Source organism: Sceloporus occidentalis, unplaced genomic scaffold (genome assembly GCF_023333645.1).
Source record: "Sceloporus occidentalis isolate IW3139 unplaced genomic scaffold, rSceOcc1.0.p SCAF_13, whole genome shotgun sequence".
NCBI classification, from domain to species: Eukaryota; Metazoa; Chordata; class Lepidosauria; order Squamata; family Phrynosomatidae; genus Sceloporus; species Sceloporus occidentalis.
In genome coordinates this window covers 960753-976362 of record NW_028316993.1, presented here as the reverse complement: position 1 = coordinate 976362, position 15610 = coordinate 960753, and the positions used below count along the sequence as shown (strand labels likewise).

At 48.1% G+C, this 15610-nt stretch overlaps 1 protein-coding gene across 1 annotated transcript in view; it reads left to right on the top strand.

The window, feature by feature from the left end:
- Positions 1 to 15610, top strand: part of SPTBN4 (spectrin beta, non-erythrocytic 4) — a 57087-nt gene that overhangs the window by 38329 nt on the left and 3148 nt on the right. Inside the window, exons 21-35 of the mRNA XM_089479366.1 lie at positions 2269 to 2493; positions 3358 to 3447; positions 4018 to 4296; positions 5159 to 5289; positions 5372 to 5576; positions 6420 to 6797; positions 7127 to 7371; positions 8897 to 9035; positions 9209 to 9293; positions 9723 to 9919; positions 11416 to 12062; positions 13238 to 13328; positions 13856 to 14139; positions 14977 to 15150; positions 15532 to 15574. Coding sequence (XP_089335492.1) covers positions 2269 to 2493; positions 3358 to 3447; positions 4018 to 4296; positions 5159 to 5289; positions 5372 to 5576; positions 6420 to 6797; positions 7127 to 7371; positions 8897 to 9035; positions 9209 to 9293; positions 9723 to 9919; positions 11416 to 12062; positions 13238 to 13328; positions 13856 to 14139; positions 14977 to 15150; positions 15532 to 15574 — 3213 coding nt within the window. The remainder of the gene's footprint in view (positions 1 to 2268; positions 2494 to 3357; positions 3448 to 4017; positions 4297 to 5158; positions 5290 to 5371; positions 5577 to 6419; positions 6798 to 7126; positions 7372 to 8896; positions 9036 to 9208; positions 9294 to 9722; positions 9920 to 11415; positions 12063 to 13237; positions 13329 to 13855; positions 14140 to 14976; positions 15151 to 15531; positions 15575 to 15610) is intronic.

Below are 15610 nucleotides of genomic sequence, written 5' to 3'. Positions count from 1 at the left end.
TTCAGCTCTTCCTTAAGCACTTCCACCACATGGGTTTTATTTAGCAAATGCAGAACTGCACAAAAGATATTGCTGCTGGGGAGGAGAGCAGCAAGGAAAGGGAAGAGGTGATCCAAGATGCTCCAGCTTAAACCTGCCCTGTCCTCACACAGCTTCTCCACAGTATATTTCCTATGGCCCAAAGGGATCACACCAGGGAGCCCCTTCACACTACACGATTATGGTGCCATGACTCCACTTTAACTGCCTGGGCAACATTTGGAGTTTGCAGTTTGGTGAGACAGTAGAGCTCTCTGGCTGGGATTTTTATGTACTCCTCTCTAAACTGCAAATCCCAGGATTCCACAGGATGGAATCATGGCAATTAAAGTGGAATCACAGAACTAAAACTGTATACTGTGAGATGGCTCCAGGTTAAAGAAGCTGGGATGTAACCATGCCTATAGATTATTCTAAGACTCTGGTTGTGTGCAAAATTGAAAGACATGCTAGAGGAGAGCTTTTGAAAGGGAAGACGTATCAAAAGGAGACAGCCAGGCAAAGGGATGCATTCCAGGCCCAGCTCTTGGCTGGAGGGATGGGATCCCATTGCCTTCTTGTCTGCAGCTCTGCTTTTCTGTTGCCTTCTTTCCACTTTTGCACACTTGTGTTTTTGCCAAAAGGGAAACAAGATACCAGATAAATTGCTATGTAATCTATATATAATCATATATGCAGTGCCTACATGAATGAAGCAAAGCTCCCTGATCAAAAAGAGGCCATAACAATACTCTCTAACCATCACAGTTTGACAGGGACAGTCCCACTTTTTTGGCTACTTTTAAAATGCTCCAGTTTCGCTCTCCTCCACCTATTCCCCCCTTTTCCTGGCTTACATCAATTGCTGAAAACAGAGTTCAAAGTGCAAACTCAGTGTGGGTTGGGTGAGGACAAGAAAGCACAGGATCTTGCCCTTTCTTTTAGACTCAGGCAAAAGCAAGCTGCTGCAGCCTTTCCCAGTTCATTTTTTCTCATTAACAACTCTTTTGCAATCTTGACCACGCTCTGATGTTGCTTGACTACATGTGTCCCAGTTTTCATCTGTGAAATGTTGGAAGGGATGCATAACCATGTTCAGTTCCACTCCATCTCCTAGACATTAAAGACTGAGCAAGAGGAAGGTAAGGGTAAGAAGAGAACAGATGTGGGATCTGGTGGGAAGCATGGCATGGAAGGAAGCTAGCCTCTGGAAAGGGGCTCCGTGTTTGCAATTTCTGCTTCCTGACTCTCTGTCTCAGGTGCATCTGCTGGGAATTACTTGTGTGTTCCATAATCCATCTCTTAGGATGGCATGTCTCTGCTTTTTGCCTGGAAGCTTTCCATGGTTTCTGTGGTCCTTTAATAGCAGGACATGGTTCATGTGCTAAGGGAGGGAGAGCCCCATGTAGAACTTCAAGCCCTCAAACCCTAATGGGAACCACTGAAGGACTACTTGTTCTTTGGAACTAGAATACCTTATACCCCTTTTGGTACCTGTCCTATAGATACCAGCAGCTGTTTTGGGTTATTGCTTCTGCCCCTCTCACCCCACCCCTGCAGCCTCCTGTCTGGTCTCCAAAGAAATGGCTCTGGAAGGAGAGGCCAGGTCAAAGCTGTGCTCCATCCATAACAGTTCCACTTCTGTGCATGCTCATCCTCCAAATATTCTTCCACACATGTTTTGCTCACAGCAAGAAGGCCTCAGGGGGAGCCTAAAGGGTGGGGCAAGGGCAAACCAAATATGCCTCTCTTTTTCATGCAGTTTCCCCCCTGCAAATGACATTGCATTAAAAACACATGCACTCGCTCTTTGCTCACTCACCCCAAACACTTTGCTCACCCACCTCAATTATTACAAAACCTCACAAAGACGACCAAAATGCCATCCATGCCAATTTCTTCCCAAATGTCAGAATAATGGCAAAGGGAAAACAGGTGGGCTGTCCTATGTAGTGTCTGATGTTTATGGTGGGAATGAATAACAAGCAGGGCAGGTGGTAATTCTTTGTCGGAACTGTCTAGGATGAAGAAATATTTGCAGATGAATATTTCTGACCATGTGGCTGGGTTCTGAGTGTAAAGGAGCACCTGAATCAAAACTCTCTCTGCCCAGGATTCCTGCTTGGCAGAGGCTGGCACACCAGTCAGTCACACCACTCTGCCAGGATTACTGGAGCTGGGCAGTTCTTTCTCCACTATCTAACACTTCTCCTCCTTCTCCTCTTCCTCCTCATTCTTGCTGCCTTACAGAGTATGGAGTCACAAGTGGAAGAGTGGTACAAAGAAGTGGGAGACCTGCAGGCCCAGGTGGCTGTTCTTCCCCTGGAAGCTGCCAGCAAGGAGATGGTAGATGAGAGGCAGAACACAGTTGGGACACGCATCGTCCGCCTCATTGAACCCCTCAAGGAGCGCCGGAGAATCCTGTTAGCCTCCAAGGAGGTGCACCAAGTCAGCCATGACCTGGAAGATGAGATTGTAAGTGTTAGGAGGGACCTCAGAGGGATGGAAAGAAGTGTGGTGAGCAAGGGACAGGAAGGTACATGTCTGTGGCCAGAGAAGACAAATAGACTACAATCTTGATGCAGCCCATAGGACTTGTGGCAGATTCTCCTTCCTGATGGTTTTGGAAACCAGACTGAGAAAAAATGACAAATAAAGACAATCTTAGGAGTCACACTATCCCACAAATAATAATAACAAAGGTGTGAGATGGGCCCCGTGTTAAGATCAACTAATGTTTAAAAGGCTGAACCAAGCTTTGAGGTCAGAAAGGTCTCTTCCTCAAGTGTATACAGCTGTATAGAGCAAAAGAGGGGAAACACCCTGCTTTAAATAGACCACAATGGACAGTGCAAGGGTTTCAGTCTGCATGTTCCTTCCCCCCAGTCCAAGATCAAGCAGGAAGGACTATGGTCCCACTGATAATGATAATGGTCCCAATGATGATCTCTCCCTCCAAGGCCACCTCCAAGGTGGAAAGAAAGCCTTGGGCCTGGGCATGATAGAGTTGTGCCTACCTGGTCATCTTTCTTTTCTTTGATATAAAACAACTAAGGGAAGAATCTGCCATATTTGTTGGCAGTGATCATGGGGCAGCAGGCTTTAGTCCTAAAAAGGTGCCTTTCTAGTGCAACAAGTTGTGATACCTACATGGCTATATATCTACACTGCTGGGGAATAGGTCTGGGTGATCGTTGGCATCTTTTCCAGCTCTATGATTTTATATCTCTGCAGAGCTGTTGCCCATGCAGATGGGTATGATGGGGTAGGGAAATTACTGTCATGAGACTTTAGGGTAGTTTCCCCCTCATTCCACCTTCCATTCTCTCTCCCATCCAGCTCTGGGTGCAGGACCGTCTACCACTAGCCATGCTGAAGGACCATGGGAGCAACCTACAAACAGTCCAACAGTTCATCAAAAAGAATCAGGTATGTTGGTGGAACATAGCAAACATCCTTTGCAAAGAGTACTGCTTTGTTCTAAGCCAGGGCTAATCTGGGAAAGCTCAAGGGGCTGGAGAAACAAAACCCAGATGTGGCATGAGAGTTTATTGTTGGAGTCACCAAGTTGCAAAAGGAGAGGTACTCTGCATATGCTCTGTCGCCATCCTATTAGCTGTACCTTCTTTTTTTTCTAGGGCTGTCCCGTTTGCAGATAAAATATTATGTGTTACTTTTATGCGTCAAAATCAAGGTGAATTTAAACCACCAAATGGCCAAATTAAATTTTAGATTAATGATTAGATGAATAAGATGTAAAGAAATAGAATGGAAATTGCAGATGTGCAAGTTTTAACAGAGGTGTATTTCTATTTTGTCTTATGAATTAGGGGAGGGATGGAAAGGGGGTGAGTTGTTTGTAACAAGAGAGTGAATTATTGTAATACTGAGATTGTATTATTGTTAAAAATAATAGAAATAATTTTTTTAAGTTTTGCTCCGAAAATAGTCATTTGACTATCTGTGTGATGGCTCTTCTTTTCTGCCTCCCCACCCCAGAACCTGCGTCGAGAGATCCAGGTGCACAAGCCTCGGGTAGATGACGTTTTGGAGCGTGCTGCCAGCATTGCCACCATCAAAAGCCCCGAGGTTGATTCAGTTCGTCTCCTGCTGGAGAAGCTCTCAGAGTTATGGACAGCCCTTCAGGAAGAGACAGAGCGGCGGCAGCAACTCCTGGATGCAACGTATCAGGTGGAGCAGTACTACTTTGACGTGGCTGAGGTTGAATCCTGGCTGAGCGAACAGGAGCTCTTCATGATGAATGAGGAGAAGGGCAAGGTGAGTGACTGCCCAAACCTGGAGGCATGTGTGTTTGGAAATTTTAGTAGTGGGTCATATGTGGGGGCATCCCTTTCTTTGTGTTCATGAAGCACTCGGTGCCGGCACTGAGTAAGAAATTTGGTCTGACTGACCAAAGCCCTGTCTACAGTGATTAGCACTGGTTTTCCTCCCAAATCTCAAGCAAAGCTAAAACCTTGCTTGATGCTGGCAGAGTGTAAAATTCAGTAAGTGTACTTTTGCAAGAGATCTAGGAAGTCTTGGAGGGTGATAAGTGCCAACCAGGTGATGGTCTTTGGGAACTAACGCTCCTCTAACCAGTCAGTGTCCATTTGAGTCCAAGGGGGCAAAGATGTGCCTGGGGACTCTCCATCAGCCATTCCACAGCCTGGGGAAAATATTTCACATCATACCAAGTACCTGCTTGTGAAATATCAGAAAAAGTACAGTAGGATAACCTTGTTATTGTAGCATAAATCACTAACTTCATTCTGAACTCTGGCATTACCTGCTAACATTTTTTTTAAACATGGAAGAGGGTGCTTCCAATGACTGAATCTGGAAATTTCTTCATATAATCTGCCTCTCAGAAATACTCACCATCCCCTGAAATTCCAGAGATAGGTCTCTCTTTTTACTCACCTTAGTCACCTGTTCAGTCCTCTTGGGAGACAACTAGGTTAGAATAGAGCAGGCTAGGATGGAAAGGTAGAGGTTAAGGCACCTCTGAGCTTGCCTACAAAAGCTGTTACATGTGACAGAGCAGTTTGTGGATACAAGTTGGGCCCACTCTGTCTTCCGTCCCTTACTGCACTCTTTTCCTACTTAATATCCTGTTGATCCCTATGCCTGCCCCTCCCAGGATGAACAGAGCACCCTACAGCTGCTGAAGAAGCACCTGATGACAGAACAGACTGTTGAGAATTATGCAGAGACCATTGCCCAGTTGTCGCGACAATGCCGTGCATTGCTGGAGCTGGGCCACCCTGACAGGTAGGAGAGTTGCTTCACTTTCCCCCATTCCCTCTCCCCATATCCCTGCCTTCCACTGACAACTGGACTCTGTCCCTGCCAGCGAACAGATCAGCAGGCGGCAATCTCAAGTCGACCGGCTTTACGTCTCCCTGAAGGACTTGGTGGAGGAGCGCAAGGCCAAGTTGGAGCAGCAGTACTGGCTCTACCAGCTCAACCGGGAAGTGGATGAGCTAGAGCACTGGATTGCAGAGAAGGAGGTGGTGGCAGGCTCACCAGAGCTGGGGCAGGACTACGAACATGTGACGGTGAGCAGGGGGCAAGTGAGGACCAGCCAGGGAAAAGAGCAAGGTGCATTGAGCCATCACATCAAAACAGATTTAAAGGCTAAGATGAGACAAAAACCAGTTGTGTAAAAAAAATTGACTGGTGCAGTAGGTATCTCATAGCACAGAAAGCTCCCTACTCCAGCTATCCTGGAAGGCTCCAATGTGCCTTTGGAGGTAATGTGTCCATAAGCCTTGAGGAAGGGTAGACCAAAGGCCTGAGTGTAGAGCACAAGCATGTATATATTTGTCCAAACAGATCGATTAAAGAAGTTCCTGTATGTTACAGAGGTTCCAACCCATGCCAGTTTCTGTTTTTAACCGTTTTTGACACTTATGGGATTATTAACTACAGATTGTCAGCATTTTCATGGTTGGGCCAGGGCCCTCTGGTGCCTACCACATTTGTAAAGATAAAGGTCACTAGAAGTATCACCCTGTGGCTGAGGGTCGCTTTGGCTAAATCTCACTGGTGTGGGGTGAGAAAGGGATGTTCTGCACATGCCCTGAGGTGCTGTATTCTTATGATTTCACAAGCTGCTGGGCAGAAAGAGTGGGTTATCACAGCCCTGGAGTGAGCACAGCAATTAGGAATTAATTAAGGAATTAAGAATTAAGAAGGCGGGCATGTGGAGAACTCTATTTCCTCTCAAATGAGCACCCCTGGCATTAAGCTTAGAGCTTCCAGGACAGAGAAAGTAGCTGGAATTGCAGCAAAGTTAGTGCCCCTACCTGCCAGTGTTCCCCCTGGGGTCTACTGTGTTAGCCTATCCTATTTCTGACATACTTCCCTGTGGCATATTCCCTCCCTCCCACTTTCTCCAGCTGCTGCAGGAGAAATTTACTGAGTTTGCCAGTGAGACAGGCAGCATTGGCAATGAGAGGATCTCGGCAGTCAACCAGATGGTGGATGAACTCATTGACTACGGGCATGCGGACGCCGCCACCATAGCCGAGTGGAAAGATGGCGTGAATGAGGCCTGGGCTGACCTGCTGGAGCTGATGGAGACGCGGTCACAGATGCTGGCGGCCTCCCATGAACTGCACAAGTTCTTCAATGACTGCAAGGATGTGCTCTCCCAGATCGAGGAGAAGAAGCAGCGTCTGCCGGAGGTCACAGCCCGGGAGTCCAAGACCTCAGCTGGCACCTTGCAGAGGATGCTGAACTCCTTTGAGCATGATGTCCAGATCCTGGTGACTCAGGTGAGGGGGAGGCAGGTCTAGCCCCAGAGAAAGGATGCTTCAAAAAGAGTTCATCTTCCCAGCCCCATCCTGAGGCACACTTCATTTATTTTCTTTCATTCCATTTATATTCTGCCTTTCTTAAATGCCGGTACTGCAGCCATTCACTCACAAACCAAAAGGTTGTGTGTTCAATCCCAGTTTGTGGCTCAGGGTTGGCTCAGTATAGCATCTTTCCAAGGTCACTAAAATGTGTACCCAGCTTGATGGGGGCAATTGGGTTACAGTTGTAAACTGCTTAGACTGGGGCAAGTGTGGTAACTCTCTGCCCTCTGTGGGGTATCTGGCAGGTGCGGCAGCTTCAGGAGGTGGCAGCCCAGCTGCGGACTGTGTATGCAGGTGAGAATGCTGAGGCCATTGCCACCAAGGAGCAGGAAGTGATGCGCTCCTGGAAAGAGCTGCTGGGCTCCTGCGAAGATTGCCGGCTGCAGATCACCACCACCACCGACAAGATGCGCTTCACCAGCATGGTCCGGGACCTCATTTCCTGGATGGACACCATCATCTGCCAGATAGGTGCCAGCGAGAAGCCCAGGTATTGTGGAGGAATTGGGGAACAGAACACAGATTTGCATCACATAGCCCAACAACCAGGGACCCCAGAACTAGTTTTTAGGTGGAGGGAGGGCTCAACATGAGGCAGGTGGTTATTGATTTTTTTTACTTGCAGGTACTTGCAGAGGAGGGCAAGGTTTTTTTCTCATCCACTGTTATCGAAATATCTTTAAATATGGAGACACTTACAAGGAGAATGTGTTCATAAAAATGACCTCCACGTATTTTGTGCAGTTTACTCCCAAGCAAGTGCGTGTAGAATAAACTGCAGTCAGCCTTTATTATTCCTGCTTTAATATTTCTTAGTTCCTTATTACATTTCTGATTGATAATTCCTGAGGGGGCTCACCTACATAGAAGTCTTGGTGGTCCAACTATTCCAGATCATTTGGGGAAATCTCAGCCCCAAAAACCTTTCTTAAAGAGGTTCATGTTCCCTTGCGCTGCTGTGCCTTGCACCTGACCTTGGTTTGTGCTGAAATCCAGCAGTATTGGGCAGCTTGCCATCCAGGGCTAGGATGACAGGATAGCACTCTGCCTCTCCACTGATCAGATTTCACCTGAGAATTCACACTGTCAGACCCCTGGTGGCAAAAGGGACCGATCTCCTGGGCAATTATCCATAAGCCACAGATTGGTCGCAGAGCATCTGTTTCAGCAGAGGGTTTCAGGTCCAGCCCTCAGCCTCTCCAGGTGAGAGGGTTTCAGGTAGCTGTTAAAGACACTCTCCATTTTCCATGCCTCTTTTCTCTCCCTCAGCCTGAGTTTACAAACAGGTATTGTCAAAGGACACGATACAGGACCAGCCTGTATCGTGTCCTGGTGGCGCAGTGGTTAAATGCCTGTACTGCAGCCATTCACTCGAAACCACAAGGTTGCGAGTTCAAGACCAGCAAAAGGGCCCAAGCTCGACTCAGGCTTGCATCCTTCCGAGGAGGGAGCTAAAATGAGTATCCAGACTGTTGGGGGCAAAATTAGCGTACTTGCTAATTAGCTTACTTGCTGTTCACCGCTATGATCTTTGGAATAGCGGTATATAAATAAAAAAAAATAGTGTATCTGTGTAAGGGAAATGCATTGGGCTGATATGCAATGGGATGGATCCATGGTGGAGCCTTCTTTATCTTTTCTTGGCCGCAACTGGCAGAGCTATTTGTGGGTCTGCAACACTTGTCAAAAGCCCACCTCTCTGCTAAGAAAAGCTGCATACTTTTATGGTCAGTTTTCCCTTAGAGTGGAAGTAGGTAATGTGCAGGACTCCAGAGGTTGTGGGATTGCGATTTCCCATCGGTCCTGGCCAACATAGCCAAACACAAGAAATGCTGGGAGTTGCAGTCCAATGGGCATTCATCTTCTTTATATTGAAGGGAGGTTAATGCTGCTTCTGCCCCACCACCCTCTTTGTCTGCCTCCCTGAAGATCCCACAGCATCCCTCAGGCTTAAACTAGCTGCACATGTCTTGGACCCTCGGCCCCCATTCACTCATCTCTTGATGTCTCTGCAGGGATGTGTCTTCAGTGGAAGTCTTGATGAACTACCACCAGGGCCTTAAGAGTGAGATTGAGACCCGCAACAAAAACATTGCTGCCTGCGTGGACCTGGGCAAGACGCTGGTGCTGAACAAGAGCCCTGCCTCTGAGGAAGTGAGTACCCAACCCTTGAGGCCCTGGGTTCAAAACAAGAGGCAAGAAAGCAGGGAGTCTTGTGCTCTTGCAATGCACATCCTCTGCTGATGTTGAGTGGTTGAGGGACAGGGATTCTGTTCCCCTCCCTTGCCTGCCCAGTTCAGCCACAACGTCTTTTCTTTCTGCTGCAGATCAAACTGCACCTGGAAAAACTGATGACGAAGAAGAAGGAGATGGTGGACAAATGGGACCGGCACTGGGAGTGGCTGCAGCAAAGTGAGCCTTGTTTTCTCCCTCCAATCTCTATCTGCTTTTAACCAGGCTCTTATTCTAGAAGGGGCATGAGGGTGGCAGACCTGGGTTCCTGAATCCCACCCTAGCAGTGAGAAAAGAAGGGCAGTATCTGGGAACCATGGATGTTGAATGCAAAGGGCCCTTCTCCCCATGTATTATATTCCTCAGTAATCAGAATGTAAGCATCTGGCCATATCCCAGAAACAGAAAAGAAGGCTAGACTCATGGCCCGAACCCCTGGGATTTAGCCAAAAGTAGCCCTTTGCTCCTGCACTCTGTAGGCCATCTCTGTGGCCAAACTGACCCCTGGTTCAATTCAATACTGGCCATCCTAGCACAGGATGGGCTGGAGAGAGAGCAGCTCAGGTTGTCCTTCAGGCTTATGGCATAGGGTCACTTTTATCCCAACAGTGCTGGAGGTCCACCAATTTGCCCAGGAGGCTGTTGTGGCTGACGCCTGGCTCACGGCCCAGGAGCCATTGCTGAAGAGCCGGGAGCTGGGGAACAGCGTGGATGAGGTGGAGCAGCTCATCCGGCGCCATGAGGCCTTCCGCAAAGCAGCTGCGGCTTGGGAGGAGCGCTTCAGCTCCCTGAGGCGTCTCACTACGGTACAGGGTTTTTCAAAAAGCACTTGGGGAAAGTGGTGGAGTGGAAGGGCAGCTATGGCATTTATGTGATGCAAAGTAGGACCTTGGGCAGCGGGAGGGATCTTGCTTATGTCTGTCTGTGTTGGAATTTTTTGAAAGTGCAATTACAAAGCAGAAGAAAGAAGGCAAAAAGATGATGCTAAAAAGGAAGAAGTGCATAGTGCATCTGGAGGTGCGCTAGGAATATACATTTATAAAAAGCTGACTGTAGTTCCCAAAGCACATTTCAGCGAAGTTGGCATCGTGTGTTACGATCTTCCAGCTATTCGCCAACAGATGGTTAATGTTTATTTTTCCAAATTTGGAATACAAATAATTTAGCTATAGTAATATTATGCAGTTTGCAACCATGGTGTCCAACACTTAAATTCTGTGGCATACCTATCACAGGCTTTTCTTGGCAAGATTTGTTCAGAGTGGGTTTGCTTCTTCTGAGATGGAGAGACTATGACCTACCCAAGCCCCCCCCCCCCCCCCAGTGGGATTCCATGGCCAAGCAGGGATTTGAGCCCTTGTCTCCTGGAATGCTAGCCCAACACTCAAACCACTGCACCATGATGGTTTTCAAACTCCACATCATAGAATCATAAAGAGACCACAAGAGCCACTCAGTTCAACTCTCTGCCATGCAGAAACACACAAACAAAGCACTCCTGGTAGTTGACAGATATGTTTCCAGCGAATTCCAGTTACTATCCAATACTTTTAGTTCCCACTCTCCAGATGAGTTTATTTTTAACCCAGTCATTCCCAAATGCTTGTGTGTTTCTGCTATTTCAGAATGAATAAAGTAAACACAGCTGTTGATCCAGGCTACAGATTCAACAGAGATCAAGTGAAGGAAGGGAGAATGTTAGCACTAAAAGAAAATGATCCTGATTTTTAACTAGTGTAGTATTATACTATGACTATAACTTACGATGATGATGATCAAAGATGGATCCATGGAAATTAGTGACAGTCAGATTCTGACAAGTTGCGTGAGACTTGATGTGACATGGGATCAGCAGAAGAGGAAAGAGGAAGGATATAAGGCAGGGAAGAAGGGAGGGAACCTTGACATATTTCAAGAAGAACTGAGTGAAGGAGCAGGAAAAACCAGGAATACACAGGTACAATCAAAACAAAAAGTATTGGAAACTCACAATACTTCCACATTGTCTGATTCAGCGATCATTTGACGGTAGGTGTAACATGTTGCAGCTAATGCTGGGCATTGTCAGAAAACAGTCGAGGACATGAGAAACACAGTTTAGATTTTTAAAAACTCTGGGAACTACAGAACAAATACCACATACTCCCAATACATTTGGAGGAGCCTTGTATTAACATCAAATGTAGTATTTTCCAAAAACAGTTGATAATCTCTGAGGATATGATTAAACCATTCAACACACAGCCATGGCTGAGGCAGCATGGGGAAAGGGAGATGACTTTTCTCTCCCCTTTGCCCCCAGATTGAGAAGCTGAGAGCTGAGCAGAGCAAGCAACCCCCTACTCCCCTCTTGGGCCGAAAGATCTTTGCAGACCCTGCCGAGCTCAGCAGCAAGACTTCCTCCCTCTTGCGCCAACCACTGTATGAGAAGGATGCTCTGCGAGGTCGGATGGAGGTCCAGCCACTTCTCAATGGAGTCAAGCCAGAGGCCCTGGAGCGGGTGGAAGCCAAGGTGGCATATGTGCGCCAGGAGCTAAAGCCAGAGCGGCTGCAGCCCAAAATTGACCGCCTGCATGAGGGGCTAGTAGCCGTGGCAGAGGCCAAAGTCCAGGAGAAAGCAGGGGAGATCAAGGCTGCAGTGGAGGAGGCGGTCAAGGCTCCGACCAGCGCTCTAATGGAGCAGGTGGAGGCTAAGGTGAGTCGAGTGGAGACGCATGTGGAGAGGCATCGGGAGCGCTACGAACGTCGGCTGGAGAGGCAGGAGTCAAGTGAGCAGGACGGGCCCCGGCATGAGCAGTTGGAGCGCCGAAGGGAGAGGCGAGAGCGGAGGCTGGAGCGACAGGAGTCCAGTGAGCAGGAGACACCAAGGCGTGAAAGGCATGAGCGGAGGCTGGAGCGGCAGGAGTCCAGCGAACAGGAGGCTCAACGCAATGATCCCAAAGGTGGCGGGTGAGCTCACTAGCGGGATACTGGCTGCGCAGAGCAAGAGTCCCTGACAACATGTCAGTGAGAGAAAGCAGTTGATCAGGGCTGTAGAGAACCCTAAATGAAACTGCTGTAACTCTCAAATTGGGAAATTGGAGAATAACTTATCAGGGACCCTTTCACACTGCACACTTACAGCACTATGATTCCACTACAACAGCCATGGCTGCAAGCTGTAGAAATATGTTTGTAGTTTGGTGAGGCACTAGAATTCTCATGCTGAGAATTCTATGTACCTGCCCCTGAATTGCAAATCCCAGTATCCCATAGGATGCAGCCATCCATGGCAGTTAAAGTGGAATCATAAGGCTACAATTGTGTAGTGTGAAAGGGCCCCTAGTTTTTGAGTTTCAGCCTGGCTCTAGCCCAGGGGTGGACAACTAAGTGGGACCAAGTGCTATTTTTTCCTTCTTTGCCCCCCAGGGGCCATTGTCCCAGCAGTGCTCCCAAATACAATGCATCATTCATATCCATGGATTCTGCATCCATGGATTCAGCCATTCACAGCTTGAAAACATTTGAAAGAAAGAGATTCCTAAGAGCAAACCAAAAATGGGTTTGAAGAGCTGCATGCAGCCTATAGACTTCATGTTGTCTACCACTGCTCTAGCTCAGCTTTGTTGGGTGGTCCTTCTCTGGTTAAGAGGTCTTCCCCAGTAGCACTGCAGCTGTCTCTTTCTGGGCTGTTTTCCCCACTGAAATGCAGCCTCCCACCTCCAGGACTCTTGTACACCAGGCCAAGCATCTTTTCAAAAAGTGGGAATAGTGTGGCCCTCATGATGTTGTTGGTCTCCTACTCCCAGCAGCTCTCTATCCAGCACAGCCAATGATGAGGAGTGCTGGGAGTTGTAGTCCAGCAGAGGTAGGCTGAAGGTCAGTTTCCCCAACCTCCTCCTTGCAGGTGACATCTCCAACACAGCAAACCGAAATACCTCAGTTTTCCTCTGCAGTCCCTCTCATCATGGTGGCAGAAGTGACATCACATGACTCCTATCACCATTTTGAATAGGACGGCAGAGGAAAATTAAGGTGCTTAGGGAGTAGCACGGTTTTGGAGTTGGGAAAGTATAGCATAGGGAAAATAGCAATTACATGCAGCTGGCTTCTCTGCTGACACCCTTTCTCTTTCTGACTTTCAGCAAGGCCACCCTCGCGGACATTGTGGAGCAGCTCCAGGAGAAGGAGTCGACGGTGCCAGCACCAGCAGCAGCACCACCACCATCATCCACAGTGAGTAGTTAATAATAATAATAATAATATGTTTTATTTATAGACCGCTATTCCGCAATGATCATAGCGGTGTACAGTAAAAATTGAATACAAAACAAATATAAGGTGACAGTTAAAGGAGGGAGAAGTCTCGTCCTTCAGGCAGTCCCTGATGTTGCTGGGTCTGCCTGATCACTCCCTCTGAGGCCGAGATGACAGTTAAAGAGGGAGGGGCCTCTTCAGGCAGTCCCTGATGTTTCTGGGTCTGCCTGATCGCTCCCTCTGAGGCCAAGATGACAGTTAAAGAGGGAGGAACCTCTTCCTTCAGGCAGTCCCTTATGTTTCAGCAATCCAGACAATGATGATGCCCATGGACCAGAGCACTTGGCTGAGCTCTCTTCTCTGGAACTTCTAAGGTGTTTTCGGAGGAAGGAACATAGGGGCATTCTCACCATTTTCCAGGAAGCTGGGGGGCTTCCTTGATATCTAGAGGGCATCAGAGAGGCCTGGTAGCTGCCTCTTACTCCCTTCCTCTCTCTCACTGCCAGTCTCGTGATCGGGAGTCTCCAGCCCGCTTGCCCAATGGGCTCGACATGTTGCCGGAGAGGACACCTCGCCCAGACCGGCCCCGTGCTCGTGACAGACCCAAGCCCCGACGGAGGCCACGGCCCAAGGACCCCAACGCACCACCAGGGGAGGGCCGCCGATCACGCTCAGCCCCTGCCCAGAGCAGTGCGCCACCCCCACCTCCTCCAACACACACTGTCCAGCAAGAGGGGTACCTTCTTCGCAAGCTGGAGCTGGAGGGGCCAAACAAGAAAGCCTCCAACAGGTATGCACACAACAAGAAGGAGGCAGCAGTGTGTATTATTTACAGCAATTCCTTGGTCCAGGCAAGGTTTGTTGGAACATCTTGGACACAGTATACCCAGGTTTTCTACAGCATGCCTGAGCAGGGAGGAATAATTGTTCTGCAGGACAAGGACAGAAATCCAGAGCAACAAAGGCTGCATCTGACTGGCTTTATATCTCCTTGTGTGAATATGCATGGACCCTGAGATCCTTAGGAGAGATCCTTTTTTCAGTCCTGCCACCTTCTCATACATGACTGGTAGGGACACAAAATAAACCCCCCTCTGTCATTTTTATCCGAATATTTTCAACTGCTTTTCATCCTTCTTGGGTGTATATTTTAAATTGAGTGGTGGTGGTGATGATGATGATGAAGATGATGATGATATTTTAAGTATCTAAACAGTCTAGTCTTCTGAAAACTCAGGCCTCTCAACACTCAGGGTGGGAAGCAGGCTCAGAACTGCCTGGGCCTGTTTTGTGCTGCAATGGGGTCTTGGCCCTAGCCAGGAACAAGGGTGCTGTGTCATAGGAAATTAGCGCACCAGTTTTTATTCCTGCACTATGCATGGGATGTGGACACTCAGGGATGGATTTTATTGCACAGCTCCATCCCAGCCAGTACTCATTCCATACCTGACCCAGGCTTCTCCCAGACCTTTTAAAGAATGGGATGTTCTTAAGAATGGGATGCTCTTAACTAGGAATTTTGTCTCAGGGTTGTTCCAAAAGTTTCATGGAGAAGATGGTTTAAAGACAGTTTGGGCAGGCAGTAAAAGTGTTAATACTGACACTTCAACCTTTCTTGTCCTGCTAGGTCTTGGATCAACCTCTATTGTGTCCTTAGCAAAGGGGAGCTGGGCTTCTACAAGGATTCCAAGGGACGGGAATCCGGCAGCACACACAGCAATGAGCCCCTCCTGAATCTGCACAACGCTACCAGCGAGGTGGCCAACGACTACAAGAAGAAGAAGAATGTGCTCAAGATCAAGTGAGGGCTTTGCTTGGGCTGCTGGGATGGAGGGCTCTCCCTTTCCGCCTTCCTTCCAAAGAGAAGGTGATAGGTTGAAGGTGCTCAACTCTAGGCTTGGGCCAGGAGGAGCTCTTTTCATCCTTCTGGAAACAGGCCAGAGTTGAGGCCCTGGAACTAGAGAGCTAATTCTTTCCTCATCTGTTGTTATACTGGGACTCTTTAGTTTCCTTTATGTTAGGGTTTCCCTGCAATAAAGATATTGGGGTAGGGATCCTTTGCTGAAAATGGCAGAGAGGGGGTTGAAATGAGGCTGAGGTAGCCTGGGAGGTGTAAGGAATATGCAAAGTCTGGAGCTCCTGCTGAGGAAAAGAAGAAATGACAAGTGCTTATCTCTTGCAGGACCAACGATGGGGGTGAATTCCTCTTGCAAGCTAAGGATGAGGTAAAGAAATCTCTTGTGGGTATGGGGCAGGGGATT